Raw genomic sequence first — 20,339 nt, 5'->3', positions numbered from 1 at the left:
ATATGTGGTTTTGAAACTTTCTTCAGCTTCTCCTTGCACTATACTGTAGCGTTAAAAAAGAGAGAGAGAAAAAAAAGGGTGTTAGTCATGTGGATCTCATGCAACGTGTTCATTGTGCAATTAATTTCATGCAATTTGTCATCATTTAACAAGTTGAAGTGTTGTTTTGAAGTTTTAGTTATGTACTGAATGATTTTTTCATTCAGTGACTTAATGAGAACATGTGGTAATCCCAACTGAGCATTTCACATTCTGTGAATGATGATGAACATTTGAATATGTTAAAGACACCCAATCAGATGTAAAACTGAGAAACAATTGCACAAGAGAAAAGTGGGAAAAGCAGTATTGGCAAGCAAACCATGTTTTCCCTGTCAATGACTTCTAATTTTTTTCTCACATATTCATACCTAATTCTGTCACAAAAATGGCTGTGGTTTAAATTAGAAAATCAGAGAGCTCCATAGTCTTTAAGATACGTAATATAATTTTTAAAACATCAATAACATTACCACAATCATTTCAGATAAATAGCATAGTGGCTATTAAATCCTTAGAAGATTGTGGCTGTAACACACTATTTCAATTTCCATTGTTTTTCAGCTCTTCCCAAATCTTCCTGCTATGCGCAGAATTTTCTCAGCCATCATACTCGACCATACCTGTAGTTTCTCTTATCTTGGGCATGCGTTGGCTCCCTTCACGCATAATACCGCTAGGTGATTCCGAGCCTGTCCCTATGTGGAGCTTCCGTAAAAACGAAGGTTCCGGACTCTGGTTGTGGACTTTACCATGCATCCCTTGGCCATAGGCTTTTTCCTCTGCACCTCCATAGCCCAGACCCTTTAAAGACGATTCCGAGAGCAGGTGTGAATTTTCTGCTGTACACAGAGGGGAATCCATCGGCGTTACACAGCTACTGCTCCCTGTGCTGCAGCCAGCATCGATGGAAGAGCATTGGGAGCTTTGTAGGGAATGGATACCCTCGCTCTGTAAGGAGGACATCCGTTTGGTCAGGTGATACTCGTAAACCCTCGTCACCTCGTGATCAGCCACAGTCCCCTTTCCCTGCTGCAGCTCATTATTGGCCAAGCCAGCTTGTTCAGTCATAAATGACTCTTTGACTGGGGAGCGAGCATTAGATTCTGATGTAAGAGGGCCTCTGGGTTTGCCCAGCACTACTGAACCCGTTTCATCAGGGTCCATTTTTTCCCCTTTCTGTACTCTCCTGTCAGCATGCAACATAGTGCAATCAGTGCTAACCTCTGAGGACATGTGTCCTAGCATTTTGTTCTCAGGAAACTGCGACCACCGTTGAGCCTTGTCGTGAAATGGAAATGACATTCTCTCCAGATCAAACTGGTTTAAATGACGAGGGTCTCTTGCGTTGAAGCTGTTGTACTTTCCAACAAGATCCTCTTCGTTGGCGCTCTTCATCAGACGGGATTCGGAGTGCTCGACCGCGGATGACGTCTTGACATCAGCCTCGCCTTGTTGGCCTTGAGACCTACAGGAGCTCATCACGCTGCCCATGTGGAGTTTGCTGAAGTAATCAGACAGAGATTTGGTCTCCATGGTGTCTGGCTCCATCTCGACCTTGTCTGAGTGGAAGGTTTGGGAGGAAGGCACAGCTAAGGACTGGGAGTCCTCATCCTGAAGTCTGGAGGTGGAGCAATGCTGCACTTTGAGGGCTACTCCAGTCTCTCTCTGAGTTAAACGAAATTCGGTCTTCTCCTCGGTCAGCGTTTGATAGCCCTCAGCGGTGGCTACAAACATTCTGAGGGAGCTCTCTGAGACTTTCTGATTTGCCGCAAGTTCAGAGTTTTCTGTCATTTCAGAAGAGTTAGTCTCATTTCCAGAATCCGAAGAGGACTCGGGACTAAAGGCTCTAGATATTTCTACGCCTGCGTAAAAGAGACAAATGTTTTATTAATCAAAATATAAGACGCAGTGGAAATATATTTTAAAATAGTTTATTTGTACCAAAAAAAAAGACTATGAAATGAAATGCCACAAGAATGTTAATACATACACAATGAATGGAGCAAACAAAAATGATTCACCAAACACAACAATAAAAACTCAAAAGAAAGAAAACAAAAAAATCGAACAAACAAAATGAGTTTACATTGACCTGAAAATCACAAAACAATGCTCACACATGGTACTGAAACATGAAAATGATGGGGTTATCGTTGGAAAAAAAAAAAGTGAGGGACACAACAAAACAGAATGGCGGGAAGACCATACGTTTTCAATGTATAAACGTTACAATGGTGAAAGAACCTGTGCTATTGTCTGATTGGGAGTGGGGAGACTGCTCCTCGGACGCTGCCAAGGCCTCCAAAGCCTGCAACGTTGAGACCACAGCGTCATCGAAAGCCTCCTCCGTTCTGCAGCCGACCTGTGTGGGCACGGCGTCGATCAGAGACACGGGGATGTCGTCGCACGAGGCTTTGCCTTTCCTGTCCTTCCTCTGAGGGTCCTGCTGCTCTTCTTCGTCAGAACTGTCCCGAAAACCCGGCGGAGGGGCTGCGATGGCCAAATTGAGTGACTGCAGGAGGACATCGTTATCGTCCTCATCGTTGCCCTCTGGTGGAGGAGGAAGGTTTGTCAGGTCAATGATGTCGTCGCTGGATTCGGAGAGCGAGAGGAAGGAGTTCTTGTCTCTCAGCTCGCTCATTGTCACCATGTCCTCCTCGCAGCTGATGTCGTCTTCATCCTCAGCATCGTCGGTGGTCTCGGCGTAGCATATGTCCCGCAGCAACGGTTCTTCAATGCCCTCTGTGTTGCCGAAGATTTTCGCGTCGCTGTAGACTGGGTGGGAGGCATATGTGAAGTCCTCTTCTGCCTCCAGGCATGGCTCCATGGTCTTAAAGTCCTCGTGTTGCATGTACATAGACCTGTTGCCATCCCAGACCTCTGGCATCTCCTCCATTAGCCTCTGGTACCCCAGGTTCTGGGGGTTTACACTATCTAATGGAGGGTCTCCAAATATAAATGAGACTTTTGCACTGCGAGGTGAGTCCTGGGGTTTGGCCCTAGGTAGGCCTAGGAAAGGCTGTGCGTATGTTCCCCTCCCTCCCCTGTCTGGTTTTTCGCCCATGTGCCCCACATGATGGAGTGGCTCCACCTCAGTGATGTAGATTGGGCCCGTATCACCATCCCTTCTGGAACATTCTGCGTACTCAGGCTCTTTCTCTGGCAGGTCCCTCATACACATCTGGTTGTTGTGGTCTTCACATCCGCTGTAGGAGGAGCTGTAATTCCACTCAATAGCCTGGTAGGTATTCTTTCCCTTAGAGTCATTCTCTGTAAAAAACACATGTAATATGTAACAAATTAAGGCTGTTGGATTGACTAAAACATTTTGAAAACGGAAGACTAGACATAGTCTAGTTTGTTTAGTACAGATGCACTGAACACTGTTCCTCACCTGATGTTTTACTTTTGTTTGCCATGTTGAAGATGGAGCGACGTGAGTCCACCAGTAATCTGTAGTAGCCAGCGGTGAGGCATGCCAGGTTCATAGCATCACTGGACTCCATTATAAGGGTTATGGGCTGTGGGAAGGGGCAGATAAGACAGCTGTTTTAATTCATTACAATAAAGCAACTCAAGAAACAATGTATTGTTTGCACTGACTGTTCAAACGTGGTCTGCTAATGACCTTGATATTGCTGTTGTTATTATTGTTGTTCTTCTTTTGAAGGGAGGTAGAAAAAGTAGGAGAAGGAGAAGAGATGGCAGTAATGCTCTCAGTCTTTTCAGGAGAAGCATCATTTCCTCCCACAGGCTAGAATGTCTTAGAGCTTATTTTTTTTTTTGCCTATAGACTGTTGTGTCTTAAACAGCCTCAAACCTCACCTTGACATCCAGGACGTGGAGTTCTACCCTAACGTTCTTCTCGTCCTCTGTGTACATCTCAATGCGGTTGACATGGCTGAAATCTGCCAGCAGTGCCACCAGGTTGGTCTTGGTGTTGATCACGTGACTGATGCCGTACCTCGGCCCCACCAGAAGGGTCACCTCACTGTGCTTCTCCCCCTGCTGGAGAGGAGACCAGTGGATATTACTAGAGCACTTAATGCTAATGTTAATGTTAATGTTTAAAGGATTTGAAGACCTGGGCCAGGGTTCAGCCAGACAAATTCAAAACAGTAAAAATGTAAAAATCAGTGGCTCTGAGCACAGGCTGATGTAAACAAAAATATACAAAAATAAACAAAAATATACATAATGTAAACATACATTGTTTTTTAATATGATACAGTGTAATACGATAGAAACTCGTTACATGTCTTGGACTTAAAGGTATTTTGTTAAAAAGTCCTTATGACCATAACACTATTTTTATACTTTTGCTGTTCAGTGGGATGTTTGTGATTGAGGTCTCGACTTACGACCAGTGTGGATTTAAGCACTCTCCCTCCATACAGTCTCAGGTCACTGAGATATTTCAGGTAGTGGACTTTTGCCTGTAGGGCCGTCAACTGGAAGAGAGAGTGAAAACGTTAACTGAAATACAGGAGCTGAAGGAGACACAAAGTCAGACTGTAGAAAACTCACTTTTTGGGGGGGCGGGTGTGGGGATTGGGGTGGGGGGGGGGGGGGGGGGGGTAAAAGCATAAAGATGTGAAATTTCTTTCTAATAAACCATCAGTATAGAGTTCAGGGTACCAGCAAGTCAATGAAATGTTGAAATACAATTAGGAAATGGAAGAAAAAATAAATACGATGAGATAGAATGTTTTAGATCTGAATTGAAAGGGCAGCACTTCTGGTCAGCACTTCTCACTCTGGAAAATCAAATCAGTTAATAAATTAATAAAGAAAGTTTCTTCTATTTGAGTAAAACTCCACTAGGGGGCAGCCTACCCCAACCTCGCTACATCAGTCAGTATGTGACGCACTTGCTGCATTAGCCAGAGATCCATAAAGCCATGGATTGAAAAAATATTGTTCAAGGCTTAAAGTAGCAGATTAGTTTTAGCTGGAAAATGAGTATCTGTTTAGTGTACTATCTCTGTTCGGTCTCGGGCACTTTAAACCCATTGTTGTCTATTGGGGGAGGCAGAAAGGACCGCTTTAATGTTGAATGATACTCAGTGTCTGTGGTGATAAGCCGAGTCTACAGAGAAAACTTTGCACAATGCTAACCTGGACGAGCATGGACTTGGTCAGCTCACCTTTTTACCGGGTGGTACCAGGTTCTGGTTCGTTTTGAGAATGTGAGTAAGCGCCTTTTTAATGTTCTTCTCTTTCATGCTAGATAGAACAGCTGGGGGGAGGAACAGGGCCAAACCCCACTCCTTCCTTTAAAGAGAAAGAGAGAGAGAGAGACAGAGACAGAGAGAAAGAGAAAGAAAGTGAGAGACAGAGAGCTAAGCATACAAATTTAGATTCTGAGCAATTTCATCTTAACACACTCAAGTAAGGAATATCAAAGAGGTGTGCAATTTCTAGTAGTATGCAGAAATCTCTAAACTCGAAACCCTAAAACTATGATGTTTCTCAAATATCAAGAACTAGACACCCCAAATGGCCCAAACTAGATCAGTTCTAAATGAAAATGCTGAGAGACTGGTAACTACATTTGCTTAGCGAGAAAACCTTTTTTTTAACAGCCGGGTGTATGTGTCAAATCTGAGCAAAAGAGGCCAAAATATTTCCTTGATCCTTATACAACCTCAGAGAGTAAAGTTAACTTCATAGGTTAACCATATGACTAAAGAAAACAATCGACATATACTTTGTGTTTGAGGATGTGGAAAAACTGGAGCTGAAGTGTGTGTGTGTGTGTGTATTCATGTGTGTGTGAGTGTGTGGTGTGGTGTGTGACTATATATATGTGTGTGTGTGTACACATGTACGTGTGTGTGTGTATGCATGTGTGTGCGTGCGCATGTATGTTTATGTGTGTGTGTGTGAGACAGAGGCCGTGCACTGACTCGATGTATTTGAGTGAGACTTTCTGCGTCTGCTTGGTGTTGAGGGTGAGGATGTACATCTGCAGAGCAGCCAGACGAAGAGCAGTGTCATATTTCAGCTCTGAGCCAAAACGCTCCTGTACCACATCCTTACAGCTCTGAACACACACATACACACGCAGAGAGAGAGAGAGAGAGAGAGAGAGAGAGAGAGAGAGAGAAGATGACAGAGCAAGAGATGAGGAGACAGAGAGGGAGAGAAACAGAGAGAAAAGAGAGAGATTTATATTTTCACATCAGCTCCAGATAAAAGGGCGAATGATTCAAACTTCAGATCTTAGAAAACCCAGAGGTCACTGGTTCTGTCTATCTCAGATTTCTGCTTGCTCTACTATGCAAGTTTAAACATTAACTGTTAATGCTACCTCAGCTGAGTGGGTCATTTGCAGACAAATATGGACTGACACTTACAGAATATCAAAATAATCTATTGAGTTAATGAGTTCAGAATATCCTGCAAGTACTAAACATGAACTAAAGGCATTTAAGCTCGTTATGCAAATCTCAGTATTCTTCAGATTTAATCTCATTTATCTTTACAGACTATCCTTATTGACTCATAAAGGTCTCTGAAGCCTTTTGTCTTCAAACGAGGCGATTTAAATGAAGTTCTACAGAATGCGATACAGAGGGATTGTGGGGATCATAGTACCTGGACATAGAGATACTCGAATGCCACAGGATCTCTCCTGAGCAGGTCGACCGGGTCCTTTGGAACGAAGCTGATGCGGAAAAAACATTTCATCTTATGTGAGCCCTGTCTCTGAGTCACCTGAGAAGGAGAAGAGGAGGAAGAAGAAGAAAAAAAAGTCAGAGAAGAAAAAAGCAAATAAAACACAGTGAGAATTCTCTATGAGTCATAAATCTTCACTAACACAATCTGAGCATCAGTGAAGCTGTCAGAGTTGCTCATTTTCCTCTGTTTCTACAGCTCTGTTATAAGGGCGTGTCATTCTTCCACATAACGTAACCCCATTAACCCAGTGTTTCCACCCTGCATTTTCTGATACTGATCGATTGGTTGGTTGATTGGTTGATATCTTTATCTGGGAAAATTAAACCTATTTGAATGTTTAATATTTCACAGGAACACTTGACAGGGTGATATCCTCATGGACACCTAAGGGAAATGCATCATTAAACAAGGTCATGCTGTTAGCTGAATATGTATCGATCTTGCGTTAGTTAGAGATGCAGAACAGGGCAAAAACCGACGAGCGCTTTCAGAATCATTCGGGTCAAAATGTTAATCTGTTGCGTACAATCTATGGACACCTTCATCAAAAAGCGATTAGTTTGACAGGAGACGGACAAGTGCGATTGAGCTTGCAGTGAACAGACCTTGTATTGCACCTCAAAATGTGAGTGGTGCAAGACAAAAAAAAAAAAAAAAAGGAAAAAAAAAACCACAAGCACTGGTCAGCCGGGATCGGGAAGAAGTCTGACGGCTAGATGAGTCATCCCTCACTCCGGTTCTCAAAGAGCTGACGAGTGTATGTAGTGGTACCCACCCAAACAAACCAAGGGCCCAGAGTGTCTCCTACAGTGAAAAGGTTCTGTTATGGCGTGGAGTTTTCCCTGACGCGATTTAGCTTCACACAAAACCATCAGCGAGCAAAGTAAACATCAATAAATTCAAAGTCATCCTGGGTGATCGCCCTCACCCTATTGGCCAAACATTTCTATCCTACAACAGAGGTCTCTGCAATGATAATGTAAACCATGAGGTAAACCAAACGCCATGACCTTCTCAGTCACCAGGTCTCCTTTCAGTTAAGAACTTATGGGAAACCACCACCATCAATAAAACACTCAGTAATGGAATTTCTAAAGGAAGAATGGTTATATGTCTCTCTATGGGTGTTCCGGACACTTGGAGGGTCTGTGGTGAGGTACACTGAAGCTAAGGTGACGTCTCTGATGTCTTGTGATGGTCTGAAACCCTACTGAGTCAATTCACATGGGTGTTTATCTTGTCAGTGACTTGTACATTGCTATTTAGGCTCAATCTTCACGGAGAAAATGTCTGGGTTAATGCTATTAATAAATGATTCACAATGCGAACAAAGTGACCAAACAAGCAAAACCAAACTCCAGATGTGTAAAGCCACATCCGAAAATGCCAAAACTCCCAGTTATCTGGACTTCTTTATGTTTCTGTTGGGTCTCCAACCTGGGAGAGCATCTCTTGTTCGTGTAGGAGCAGGTGTTTGGTATTGGAGCCTTCTGTCTTCTGCTCCAGCATCAGGGAGAAGTGTTCTATACTCTTAATATTCAGCTTCTCCTGCAGGGTCAGGATAACATCCTGTCACACAGAGACACACAGAGAGAGGAGGTGTCAGTGAGCAGGAATAATGAACAATACAATACCACAATAACCATTTAGGGTTTTACATTTACAGTAAGAAATAAATACTTTAAACAGTCGGAGACTGTCGCAGAGAGGTAAAAAAACAAAAAAAAACCCAGAAAATGTCCACAAAGAGCCGTTATGGAAGGGTTGTGCATGCAGTGGTAAACGCTGTTCAAAAAGGTCATGTGACTCGGTTAACTGCCTGAGAAGATGGAACCTAATTAGACTAATCCTGTGCTGATCATATGTGTGTGTGTGTGTGTGTGTGTGTGTCAGAGAGAGAGAGGGAGAGAGAGAGAGAGAGGGAGAGAGAGTGTGTGTGTGTGAGACATCATATTATTTTATGCAAACCAGTAACCACAATCAAGTCACGCTGAAACAAAGGCAAAACACTGTAATGTCCGGAGGGAAATGACATTTCTAAAAGTGGCCAGCGTCTCCTCTGGAGTAATTACAGCATTTAAGGGGCCTTCAGCACGAATTCATGTACCTTAAAGGACTCAGACTTTACCTTAATGGAGGTGTTACAGTCAAAACGAAAAGATTTGGTCTGTCCGTTTTCCAGGTAGACCTTCAAAACATTTGGCATGAAGAGAAGGGAGTTATCCTTCACCATTTCCTGAAAACGAGGGAAGAAAAAAAAAAGAGATAATTATTATTTACTCTACATTGCTCTTGACCCTCGCTGTGAAACGCGCCTTCGCGGTTTTTTTTTTCTCGATTGCTTGAGTTCACGTCTCACGACCAAATCTGATTTTTTTCCCTTTTTTTTTTTGGACACAGTTAACACAGCTCTCCTCACAGAGACACGGTTCCTGAAAGGCCTTTTTCGTGGAACGCCTCAGAGACGGTTCAGTTCTGAATGTCGCTTTCAGTGGCAGTTTCAGGCACTGACTCAGCCAGAGCAACAGTTGGCATCGCAGTAGCCACTCTAACCAGTGCCATTCTTGTTTGGTGACGATGTGTAGAGGGGTGGCCTGACCTGGGCACTCGGGGCAGCTGTGGTCTCATGTTCTTTTTTCCACCACTGTGTAATGGGGCGCACTGACCTCCAAGGTTTGCTCTGTGTCCTCGAGATGGTTTCGTACCCTTCCAGAGATTCTATGTCATTCTGTCCCTGGTTTGTGTTGAAAGCCATTTTGTCTTCTTCTTCCTCTTTTTTTTTTTTTTTTGCAGAAAATCTCTACCATACTGTTGGACCTAACCGAGAGAGGGGGTATTTATCCTTGTGAAAACAGGTGACCACCAATTTCCTGCATAGGTGGAGATAATTGACGAACTTGGTGAGTTGTAAATATACTGTACCTGAGGAACGTAACCTTGTAATTACAAAAGGTATGAGTACTTTTGTAATCTCATCTGGGGGCTGAATACTTTTTCAAGGCACTGTAAATCCTGAAGAGTCCTCAGTACTGCGTCCCATAATATAAAGACTCCTCAGGATACTGACTACATCCATAATGATACCATCTGCTTATTTCTACATCTGTAACCATACCATCTGCTCATTTCTACATCGTTAACCATACTGTTTGCTTATTTCTACATCTATACCCATACTGTCTGCTTATTTCTAAATCTATAAACATACCATCTGCTTAATTTTACATCTATAAACATACCATTTGCTTAATTCTAAATCTATAAACAAACCAGCTGCTTATTTCCATATCTATAAACATACCACATGCTAAACATTGCCTACTGAAAGAAAAAAAACATCATGGGAAAACTATGAGTGATTGTAAATTATAGCTGTGATCACACCTGGTCCGAATGATGGGCAAGCCTTTCATAATGAGGCGACACACACACACGCACACGCACACACACACACACACACACGGACCACAAAGTGCCCTCACCTACACGCATGAGATGCTTGAGGAATGTCATATATGTAGGTAATGCTCTTGCCTACAAAGGAAAGTGATTGCTGTTGTGACTGGTTAGTAGTTTTGGTGATGGTGAGCAAGTCTGTTGGTTTTTTTTGGTGTTTTCCCTACTTCTTAACATATGAAAGAACATTCTATTTTACTGCCACAATAAAGTTTCCTGCTGTCAGTTACACAAGCATGGTATTAACATCCTGCAGAGACTTGGATTAAACTAAAATAAAATTGAAATAAAACTACAGTCATTATTTGCTTTGCCAAGGCTATGGTCAATTGATCTGAAAATGAATTAAAAAAAGGAGACATTTGTGTTATGGTCTGGTGTACACAGTGCATGCGGCCTGGTACGTCTGAGAATAAAAAGGTTTATGCTCCACAACCCTGATGGAGGTCTTGTCAGAGCACAGACGCATCATTTTACTGTTTCCTCTCTAAGGTTTTAATGGTTATTATATTATACAACAGCTGTTTTCTTCCTCACACAGGGCATGACCATAACTACACATGCTATCATCACAGGATCTATGAGAGGTATGAGAGGGCATTGTGCATGCGTGCGTGTGTGTGTGTGTGTGTGTGCATGTGAGTGTGTGTATGTGTATGATAATGTATGAAGTTCTAAATGTTGCCTCATATTTTGCCAGCACTCTTCGTACTCTGTAAAGCCACTGATATCAGACATATGACATCCGCCTAAAGCCCTACCACACATCATCAAGTCTCACAGTCTTAACACCTATAACAAAGACAATCACAACTGCTGTTACAGATACAAAGAAAAAGATATTACCCTCCACGTACACTGCGTGGAGGTTTAGAGCACGAAACCGTGGACTGGAATGGACTGTTTATGATTCCTATTGAAAACCTGTCCTGTGCAGTCATTCAACACCTCACTGACTCTTCTCTTTGGGGGATTGTTGTGTAACTGCTGAAAGGTTTAAAACATGCACAAATACATTTTACACGTATGCATCGAAGATGTGGTATTTTGAAACAAACTGTTATTTAATATGACCACAACTTTCTTTTTTACATAGTCGTTTTTTACCCTATGTAGAAAATTGGGCGTATTGTTTTGGTCAGAAAGAAAGAAAGAAAGAAAGAAAGCAATGGTACAGACGGTTATATGTACCATATCACAAAAAATGGGCTTGGCTTAGAAAAACGTGATTACTGATTTGAAAAAATATGTCTGTCATTTGGATTTTGCGTGAAATACTAGTGAACGTCTCACTGCACAATAAAAAAAAAAATGTGTTTCTGATCATTTAGGTTTTCTTGCTGGCCATTAAGAGCGCAGTTCCATTCATTTGGGTCAATAGAGAAAATCAGTAATGGTTATGAAGGCTATGGATATGACGTCAAACCCATTTAAGTTCATTTGTGTGTAATACAGTAGCGACATGACATTTCAGATCAAGAGTCACCGCTTTTTTTGGTTGTTGTTAATAACAGTAGACAACTGCATTAGACATACATTAGACCATATTTTTCAATGTTTCAGATGATTTTTGTCTCTTAAGTGATTACTCCTAGATCTGGGCAACGCGAACAGCATTTTTTTTTTGTCTTTTGCACTTACTGGTACTTGTCCGTTAATAATGACTTCCTCAGCGAAGCGCACTTTGACTGGGTTAGACTTCAACTTGGCCTTTTTGGCTGCGCTGATGAAAGCAGACTTTGGGGACTGGAGACGACACATACAGAGAGAGAGAGAGAGAGAGGAGAGTGATACAGCAGTTCTTTTCAACATCACAAACATACTCATTACTCCGCTAAAGCCATTACACACAAGTCAGAAACACATTCACGTAACGCACTATTACACGATGAATACGCTTTTGATTTGCTACACACTGCGGCGGAGCGATTTCCGTCTGGACCGCTGAATAAATGACACAACACCATTACAGGCAGCTATTAAGACGGTATACGAGGGTTATGCTTGCGTGAAACATGGTTTATCATAAAGGACTGCTAAAATACATTCCAAATCACACGGCTGCGATGGCCGATTTTATCGTTAAACTGAAACCGTCGTTTGTTTTTGTTTTTTTTTTGTTTTTTTCTTGAATGTGAATTCAATGCGATTTGAATGCGCCAAAAGAGAGGGACGTTCCCGATGGTGTACCAGTCGTTGTCCAATCTTTGCGCAGCTGAACCAAAGTGCACAGCCTACATAATAACTGCCTAACCCCCTTTCTTTTCTTCATCCTAAGGGACATCACACTTCTTTAAGCAGCAGCGACAGACACTTTGAAATGTTTCCAAGACTTTCTAGATTATAATATCTTAGAGCAGTTGGACGCTCGATGTTTTTAACAGTCTCATATGATTACGCTGTTAAGACTACAAAAAAAAAAAAAAAAAAACACTTTTCAATTATGGATAAAAAAAAAACTGCATTCAACTGTAAAGACCTTGGAGTCCTACTTTAATGAATAGATCGTAATTACTGAGAGAAGAAAGAGAGATAGGCAGAGGACAACTACTCAAAGGATATCTTTTGTGCCAAATTTCCCGGCGGATTGCAGTCTGTCAAGCAGTTGATGACAGTTTCTCGTGTATTCTATATGGTTTAAACTTCTGTCTACACAAAAAAGGGTCAAAACGTTCAATTATGGTTTTTTATTCACTAAACTTTACCGCGAATCTCATTATTCAATGCTCTGGACATAAGAGCTGCACTTGTAAACAAGTGTTGGCACAGACAGACTCCCAAAAGATTAGTTTTCTGAATACATTGTAATTTCACTTACTCAAGTCACTGTAATTCTTAAACTCTAAAACCATCACCAATTTCTTCATATATCATAGGATTCAGCTGAGGCCATATCTTACATGCCAGCAGTTACTCAAATGAATGACTGAATGAAACGATGGTCAAATATACATTCATAAATACATACATACATAGACACATACATACATTCATACATACATACATACATACATACGTACATACACACACACGCACACATACATACATACATAAACAGTGAAACTATAATGTTTTGCTGTCCACCCAAAGAACCATAGGAATCTCTTTTTTCAGACACTGTAAGTCTTTTTTCATCAGTAAAAAGATTTTCAAAGACGGATGTTTGTTGGGGATTAATAAAAAATGCAGACCAGTGCTGGTTAGCCTTCAGTCAATCCATTATCTGTGGGCTGTAAGGAAGACCATGGAGGGACCACTCACATCCCTTAAGCATGGTTCACGGTCAGCGTTTAGTATGGGTTGGTTAATCAGTTCGCTAATGAGAGACTTACATAGTCTGGGAGCATTCTGTATTTGGTTCTTTTCACATGCACACTCAGCTGGAAGTAGATTATTGACTGAACCATGCAGCCAAATGTTTGGGAGGAAAGCAAGAGTAATTGGAGATGGTTCAAAGGACCCTGGATGATAGACTTTTGAAGTTGCCAAATGCAGTACTGTTCAATTAAATATATGAAAATTTCTAATAATCTCAGTTCGGGTGCCAGTAGAAACACATTTGATGTCATTATTTCAGGGTCCAAAATGTAATAAAAGCCAAAGAAGAGAGAGTGTTGGAGCGTGTTCATGAATCTTTAATGTGAATCTTCTGAGGGTTTCAGAGTCTTACCGGGTAGGGCTGTACAACCGTCAACACGATGGATTCCTTACAGCTCCTATGCAGAGAACAAAGACAGGGGGGAAAAAAAGAAGAAAAAGAAAGAGAGAGAGAGAGACACTCAAATGAAGATTTTCACACAGTAGAGAAAGACTAACATTTCATTGATCATACCATGGACACTGATCCTAAGACTTCTCCACCAAGAACATTCACTTCTTTTCAGACTAATGGACTTTTCATGAGATTCTGAATAAGGTTTTTTTGTGTGTGTGTGTGTGTGTGTGTGTGTGTGTGTGTGTGTGCGTGTGTGTGAGCGCGTGCGTATGTGTGTGTGTGTGTGCGAGAGAGTGATACAAACCTTTGAAATTTCAAATGCTTTTTTCGCAACAATTTTCAACACATTCATCCGTTCCTCAAAATGCTGGTAAAAAGCCTACATAAACACCACCAAACACAACGTTTCTTTCTTCTCTCTTCCTTTTTTTTTTCTCCCTCGAAAAAAAGGTCGTTTCTACAAAATACACAAATCCGTTACCTGTATCTCGAGCCGTATCAGAACATAATGCTTACAAAACAGGTTTTATGGCCTCTACATTCAGCCAAGAGAGAGTAATGGTGAAAACACATCCTGTGAAGGAAAGAAGCTGCCTGACCTGTAGAGAATTATTCTGGGAACCTGAGCTCTCCCTTAGAGCCGGCAGTATTTTTCCCCCTGAGGCTCTGAAAAGACTACCAGGGTTGATATTTATGAAGCGCAATATGGATACATTTTATCTTTTTTTTTTTTCCCCAGTCACATACTGCAGTGTAGACAGACGGCTCACTGCAGTACCTGTCAATCCGAATCCAAATCTGAATTCCATACACACTGTCATTACAAAGTGTCATAATACAACTGGAGCAATCCACAGACCTGTGCAGATTTATAAAGTGCATAGTTACACAGAAGTGAATATATGCACTGCTTAAAAAAAGGGCTAAAATATAACTAATATTATTTGTTTGGACATGTTATTTATTTATAATAACTTTCCAACGTAGAGTCGGTGGCCAACTTATTAGCGACGCCACCTCATTCTCAAAAAACGGGTTGCTCCTGATGAGAGTGAGCCAAATGGCTGTGGCCTGCTGAATGAAGTCTCGAGAAAGTGTTTGACTGAGTGTTGGAAAAGATGTGTGAGTGACTAAACGACTTTGAGTGTGGGTACGCTCGTCAGCGCCAGGCGAGCGGCAGTTCCATTCTCTCTCCAAAAAATAAAAAAAAAAGGTCGTCGTCCTCCAGGGCTTTTTACGTACAAGGTTTCCCAAAAATGGTGTACCCAAAAGCGAAAGAAAAAGAAAAAGGAAAAAAGAAAAACAGTCATCTAGATGGCAGGAGTTGTTGTGGGCGAAAACAGCTTGTTAGTGAGAGAGGTTGAAGGGGAATGGCAAAAACAGGCAAATAACGACACAGCACACAGCAGTGCCGTGCGCTACACCAGCTCAGAGCACTAAACACGTCTGCTCTCATCACAGACGGCCTATAGCAGCACACAAACACGACGAGTCCCACCTATGTCAGCTAAGAAAAAAAAAAAAAAAAAAAAGAAAAAAAAAGAAAAGCCTCCAGTCACAGACACAAGATAATTGGAAAGTCAGGATCTGGTGTCAGTGGCATGGGTCCAGGGACCTTTCCTGTCTGGTGGGAATGGTACAGACTGGTGACAGTGGTACAGACTGGTGACAGTGGTGTAGACTGGTGTCAGTGGTATAGACTGGTGTGCATGGTATAGACTGGTGACAGTGGTACAGACTGGTGTCAGTGGTGTAGACTGGTGACAGTGGTATAGACTGGTGTCAGTGGTACAGACTGGTGTGCGTGGTATAGACTGGTGACAGTGGTACAGACTGGTGTCAGTGGTATAGACTGGTGTCAGTGGTATAGACTGGTGTGAGTGGTATAGACTGGTGACAGTGGTATAGACTGGTGACAGTGGTATAGACTTGTGTCAGTGGTATAGACTGGTGTCAGTGGTATAGACTTGTGACAGTGGTGTAGACTGGTGACAGTGGTATAGACTGGTGACAGTGGTACAGACTGGTGACAGTGGTGTAGACTGGTGTGAGTGGTATAGACTGGTGACAGTGGTATAGACCGGTGTGAGTGGTATAGACTTGTGACAGTGGTACAGACTGGTGTGAGTGGTATAGACTGGTGACAGTGGTGTAGACTGGTGACAGTGGTATAGACTGGTGACAGTGGTATAGACTGGAGGGAGCGGTATAGAGCAGTTAAGGACGGTTGCGGTGAGGTTAGAGAAATGGAGCACACAGCCAGAGCACACGGTGGCAGTCAGAGGGAGAGAGGAGGACTGAAAGGATCCTACCTGACCAGGTCGATGACTCTCTCCCTGGGTGCCGCGCTCACTGTCTCCTCATTAATCATGATGATCTCGTCGCCTGGGACGAGTTTGCCTTCCGACGGACCCCCTGCACCGACAAAGGCCAACGCATTTGTTTCTCTTACATGCATCTCTCTGCTTTCTGTCTTTAGTCATCCAAAACGACTCAGAGTTAAATGTTGAACTGCAGTATTGCACCATACAGAACAATGTCAGATTAAACAGAAGATAATGTATTTTAAAAGGTTTTTAACCATGACCTTTTTGATTGTAATTCTTGGATTAGCTCTTTCATTTTAGCTGTAGGAACTGTGTCTGTGGTTACATGATGCCACTGAGTGCTGTCTATTTATGACAGACTGTTGATATTCTGTTACTCTAACACAGAGGTCCCAAGCCCCCTGGTAGACCAATTTATATCACTGACAGATGACATTCTTTTATTCTAACACAGAGGTCCCTGGACCCCTGGTAGACCAAATTATATTACTAACGGACTACTGGCATTCTGTTACTCTAACACAGAGGTCTCCAGGCCCCTGGTAGACCAATTTATATTACTGACAGACAGATATACAGATGATATTCTGTTAATCTAACACAGACAAAACTCTTACACAGTTTATTTCATATTCATGCAGCATGTAAAATGAAAAAAACAAAGCAAAACAAAACTTAAATGTTTTATGATATTGCTGTATTACAACATAATTCCCTGTTTAAGGTATGAACATAAAACTTTCAAGCCTTTCAGAATATTATTTTCTGAATCCTGCTTGATATCAAACTGTAGATATTACTCTTTTTTGTATACAACTTCTTGCTGGTTGACAGTGAACAGTAACAAAGGAACAAATGTTGAATGAATTGTTTGCAGTGTGTGATCTAATGTGAGTGGAGTCAAGAGGGAAAACCAGTGTGGGTGAGTCTGTTACCTGGAGTGACAGAGCGAACCACCACTGGTTTCTCACTGCCAGCCACAAAGCCAAACCCCAGCACAGGGTCTCGCCTCATCTCCACCTTACGGGGCGCTGGAGGCACGAGCTTCTCCACATCCAAACGGACCTCCTCCAGCGAGCTACTCTGGGAAATGTGACTGTAAAAGAGAGAGAGAAAGAGAGGGAGGGGAGGGGAGAGAGAGAGGGAGAGAGAGGGAGGGAGGGTATTGAAAGTGGGTTTTTCACAAACAATGACTAAAATGTTTGAGCATCCATGTTCTGTCCTGCTTTCTCTTTGAGACTTTGAACGTATCAGACAGAGCTGTCTGCTCTGTTGAAGTGTGACAGTAAAATGACAGCAGACTGATCAGGCTTTGGCTGAGCCACTGCTGAGAGACTTCATATCAACTGACACTCAATTAGAGGCACACAGAGAGAGTCAGACACTTCAGAACGCTGAGGTAAAACAACAGTAGACCAGTAAACCCGGAAACCCTGATGTATTTAGTCTAATGTAGTGAAACAGGTAAGATTACGCAACAGCCGCATTAAATAAAGAAACCCTGATCAAGGCGTGGAAAGCCCGTGCTGTTGGTGATGGTGTTATAACCTAAGCTTGGAAAGTTTGAACTGCTGGTTAGAGATATGTCAAGGCTTAAGTCCGTGTTTCAATAACGTAAATGACAAACCCTGACAGTGACCTGAGCAGCACTAACCATTTCTTCTGTCAATGAACCTCGTTTTCCTTGATCTCTCAGGCCATGAACTCTTTCTATACAGTATCTCTGGACTGCACAGCAGTGTCTTAAGCAAGTGTCACAGTAGTGCCAGCTATTTTGTTTTTCTCTTTTAAATCTTGTTCATAAAGTTCTTTGGGTTCACGCATCAGGTCAGACTTGCTTTCCCTGAGGATGTAGTAGTCAGTACCCTCATGTGTCTCCTTGTTCAGAGAAATAATGTCTGAGAAATCCACTGCAACCTTAACTCTGCCAAATTCCTCATTTGTCTTTGTTATTTGTTTTTTTACATCCTCTTGGTCTGTGTCTGGTCCTCTCTCTCTCTCTGTCTCTGTCTCTCTCTCTCTCTCTCTGTCTGATAGTTGAGCTCTGCGTGAAATTCACATTGTTGGCTAATTAAAGAGCGGGGTCGGGGAAGCAGTGTGCAGTTCACCCCGGTCCTGACACATGTTCCACAGCACAGTGAAGAGCAGTAATTAATCTTTCAAACCAGAGAGAGAGGGAGAGAGAGAGGGAGAGAGAGAGAGAGACAGACAGAGAAGGGGGGAGAGAGAGAGAAGAGAGAGAAAGAGCAAGAGAGAGAGAGAGAAAGAGGGCTGGATGCTGGGAGCAGTTAGCATTCTCCAGGAGAGGTTTACATAACCACCACTTCCAGACATGTGAGGGTTACAGCAGCGTCTCCATAAAAACGTCATGTACAAGAGCACAACTTCATTAAATCTCCATTATTACACAGAGACAAACCCCCAGAAACAGGGCCAGTTGCATAAGTCAAATGAAACTAATCTGATTGAGCTCTGTGCTCTGGACAGCAGCGGCACCGCGTACCTGGGAGACTAAAAGAATCCCATTCCGAGCGCGCTTTTCGCCGCCGCTTGGACGAAGCCCGACAGATTGCACGCGCGGCGGAAAACATATGGGCTCCTGCACTCAGGAAGTGCTCTTCATTGCCCACCCTCCTTCCTCGCCCCCCCCTCCCCCCCCCATGCCCACCACCTCCCCCAATGCCACCTGCTAAAGAAGCTCCGCCTCCCTGTGTCATGCCAACCACGCAACTAATGGCTTCTAATCACCAACATTAGCTGCTAATGGGCCTCATTTTTAAAGGGTTTTTTCTTCACCCAGGCACTGTGAATACCACAGCAGATGACTCAGTGTGTGTGTGTGTGTGTGTGTGTGTGTGTGTGTGTGTGTGTGTGTGTGTTCGTAAAATAACTATTGTAGGATTTTTTTGTTTTTTAAATCTTCGAAACATCACAGATCTCCAGGTATGTGCCAGTCACCCTTTCATACAATCAAAGCTGCATGAGTTTCATTGTGTCTCAGATCTAACAAATACAATACAGTTTTGTTAAGATTTGACTTGCACTGACAGGACTATTGTGCATTGCCTACTTTGGCTGGTCTCTAGCTTTCTGTTTCAGGCACAATTTCATTCAATTAAATAGTCAAAAGAAAAAAAAAACCTGGCATAATAACAGCACGCGTGTTGCAGTGCAGCTATTCCAAAGACAAAGTCTGTTCAAAACGAGAAAAGTTCCCCTCCTTTTATTTCAGAGTGTCAGCTTCAGGGACAGACCGTCAGAGGTCCAATCAGCAGCACCAGAGAGCTGGACCGGGCTGGCATTTTCCATAAGCCCAGGAGGGAAAGGTTCCACTAGGACACAGAGGTTGATAATCGTTAATCCTTTTTTTTTTTTTTTTTGCACAGATCACATGAATTCTCATGGATAAAACAAAAAAAAAAAAAAAAGGAAAAAAGAAAACATTTTCAGTCCTTCTCCTTTAGTGCCTTTTCCTACTAAACTCTTTCTGACCCTGGTTTCTATGGCGATGCTGTCATTCGCGTCTCTTCTTACCTGTCGGATCAGATTAACTAGGTTACCTACAGAGGATCAGAATCTCAGAATACACCTTTGCTCTGCTCATGTCGCCCGGTGTCACCTGCTTCGTAACAAAATCATAAAAAAAAAAAAAAAACTACTTTCAAAATGTCGTGGCTTGACATTCATGTAATGGTACATGGTTATCTGAGTCTTAAATGTCCTATGGCAGTCAATGGTGAAAGCTGGGTTGTGGAGCGGAGGTCATTCTGCATATTTTATCTATCTATATTTTATTATTTTTTTACTACATCCATCCACCTGTGTTTATTAACCTTGTTCACTTCAAGCAAATTCAAAAAAACTAGTTCGCTTTAGTCATCCTGATTAGTGCGACCCAGACTTCAAACACAGGTAACATGACAGAAAAACCCTGCTTTTCTTGCATGAACTTCACTTCGACAACCTTTAAAACAACCCTGACAACCCAGAACAGCCATGAGCGGGGAATCTTTAACGTGGGGTCACTTGACTATGATACAATGGTATCCTTCCTTCCTTGGCTCTCTGTGAATGGAACACATTTCTGAGGTATCTACAGTCCTCTAGAGCCAAGA

At 42.4% G+C, this 20,339-nt stretch overlaps 1 protein-coding gene across 1 annotated transcript in view; it reads right to left on the bottom strand.

Annotated features, from left to right (window-relative positions):
- Positions 1–639: 639 nt before the first annotated feature.
- frmpd4 (FERM and PDZ domain containing 4) overlaps positions 640–20,339 on the bottom strand; it is a 22,345-nt gene continuing 2,645 nt past the window's right edge. The window contains exons 2-15 of the mRNA XM_030786582.1: positions 17,160–17,320; positions 16,210–16,312; positions 13,853–13,898; positions 11,824–11,928; positions 8,855–8,962; positions 8,164–8,295; positions 6,643–6,762; positions 5,952–6,088; positions 5,190–5,316; positions 4,404–4,493; positions 3,868–4,050; positions 3,420–3,563; positions 2,287–3,310; positions 640–1,904 (exon numbers count right to left, since the gene is read on the bottom strand). Coding sequence (XP_030642442.1) covers positions 640–1,904; positions 2,287–3,310; positions 3,420–3,563; positions 3,868–4,050; positions 4,404–4,493; positions 5,190–5,316; positions 5,952–6,088; positions 6,643–6,762; positions 8,164–8,295; positions 8,855–8,962; positions 11,824–11,928; positions 13,853–13,898; positions 16,210–16,312; positions 17,160–17,320 — 3,745 coding nt within the window. The remainder of the gene's footprint in view (positions 1,905–2,286; positions 3,311–3,419; positions 3,564–3,867; positions 4,051–4,403; positions 4,494–5,189; positions 5,317–5,951; positions 6,089–6,642; positions 6,763–8,163; positions 8,296–8,854; positions 8,963–11,823; positions 11,929–13,852; positions 13,899–16,209; positions 16,313–17,159; positions 17,321–20,339) is intronic.

Source organism: Chanos chanos, chromosome 10 (genome assembly GCF_902362185.1).
Source record: "Chanos chanos chromosome 10, fChaCha1.1, whole genome shotgun sequence".
In the NCBI taxonomy this organism is placed as follows: Eukaryota; Metazoa; Chordata; class Actinopteri; order Gonorynchiformes; family Chanidae; genus Chanos; species Chanos chanos.
This window is presented reverse-complemented; position numbering and strand designations above follow the sequence as displayed.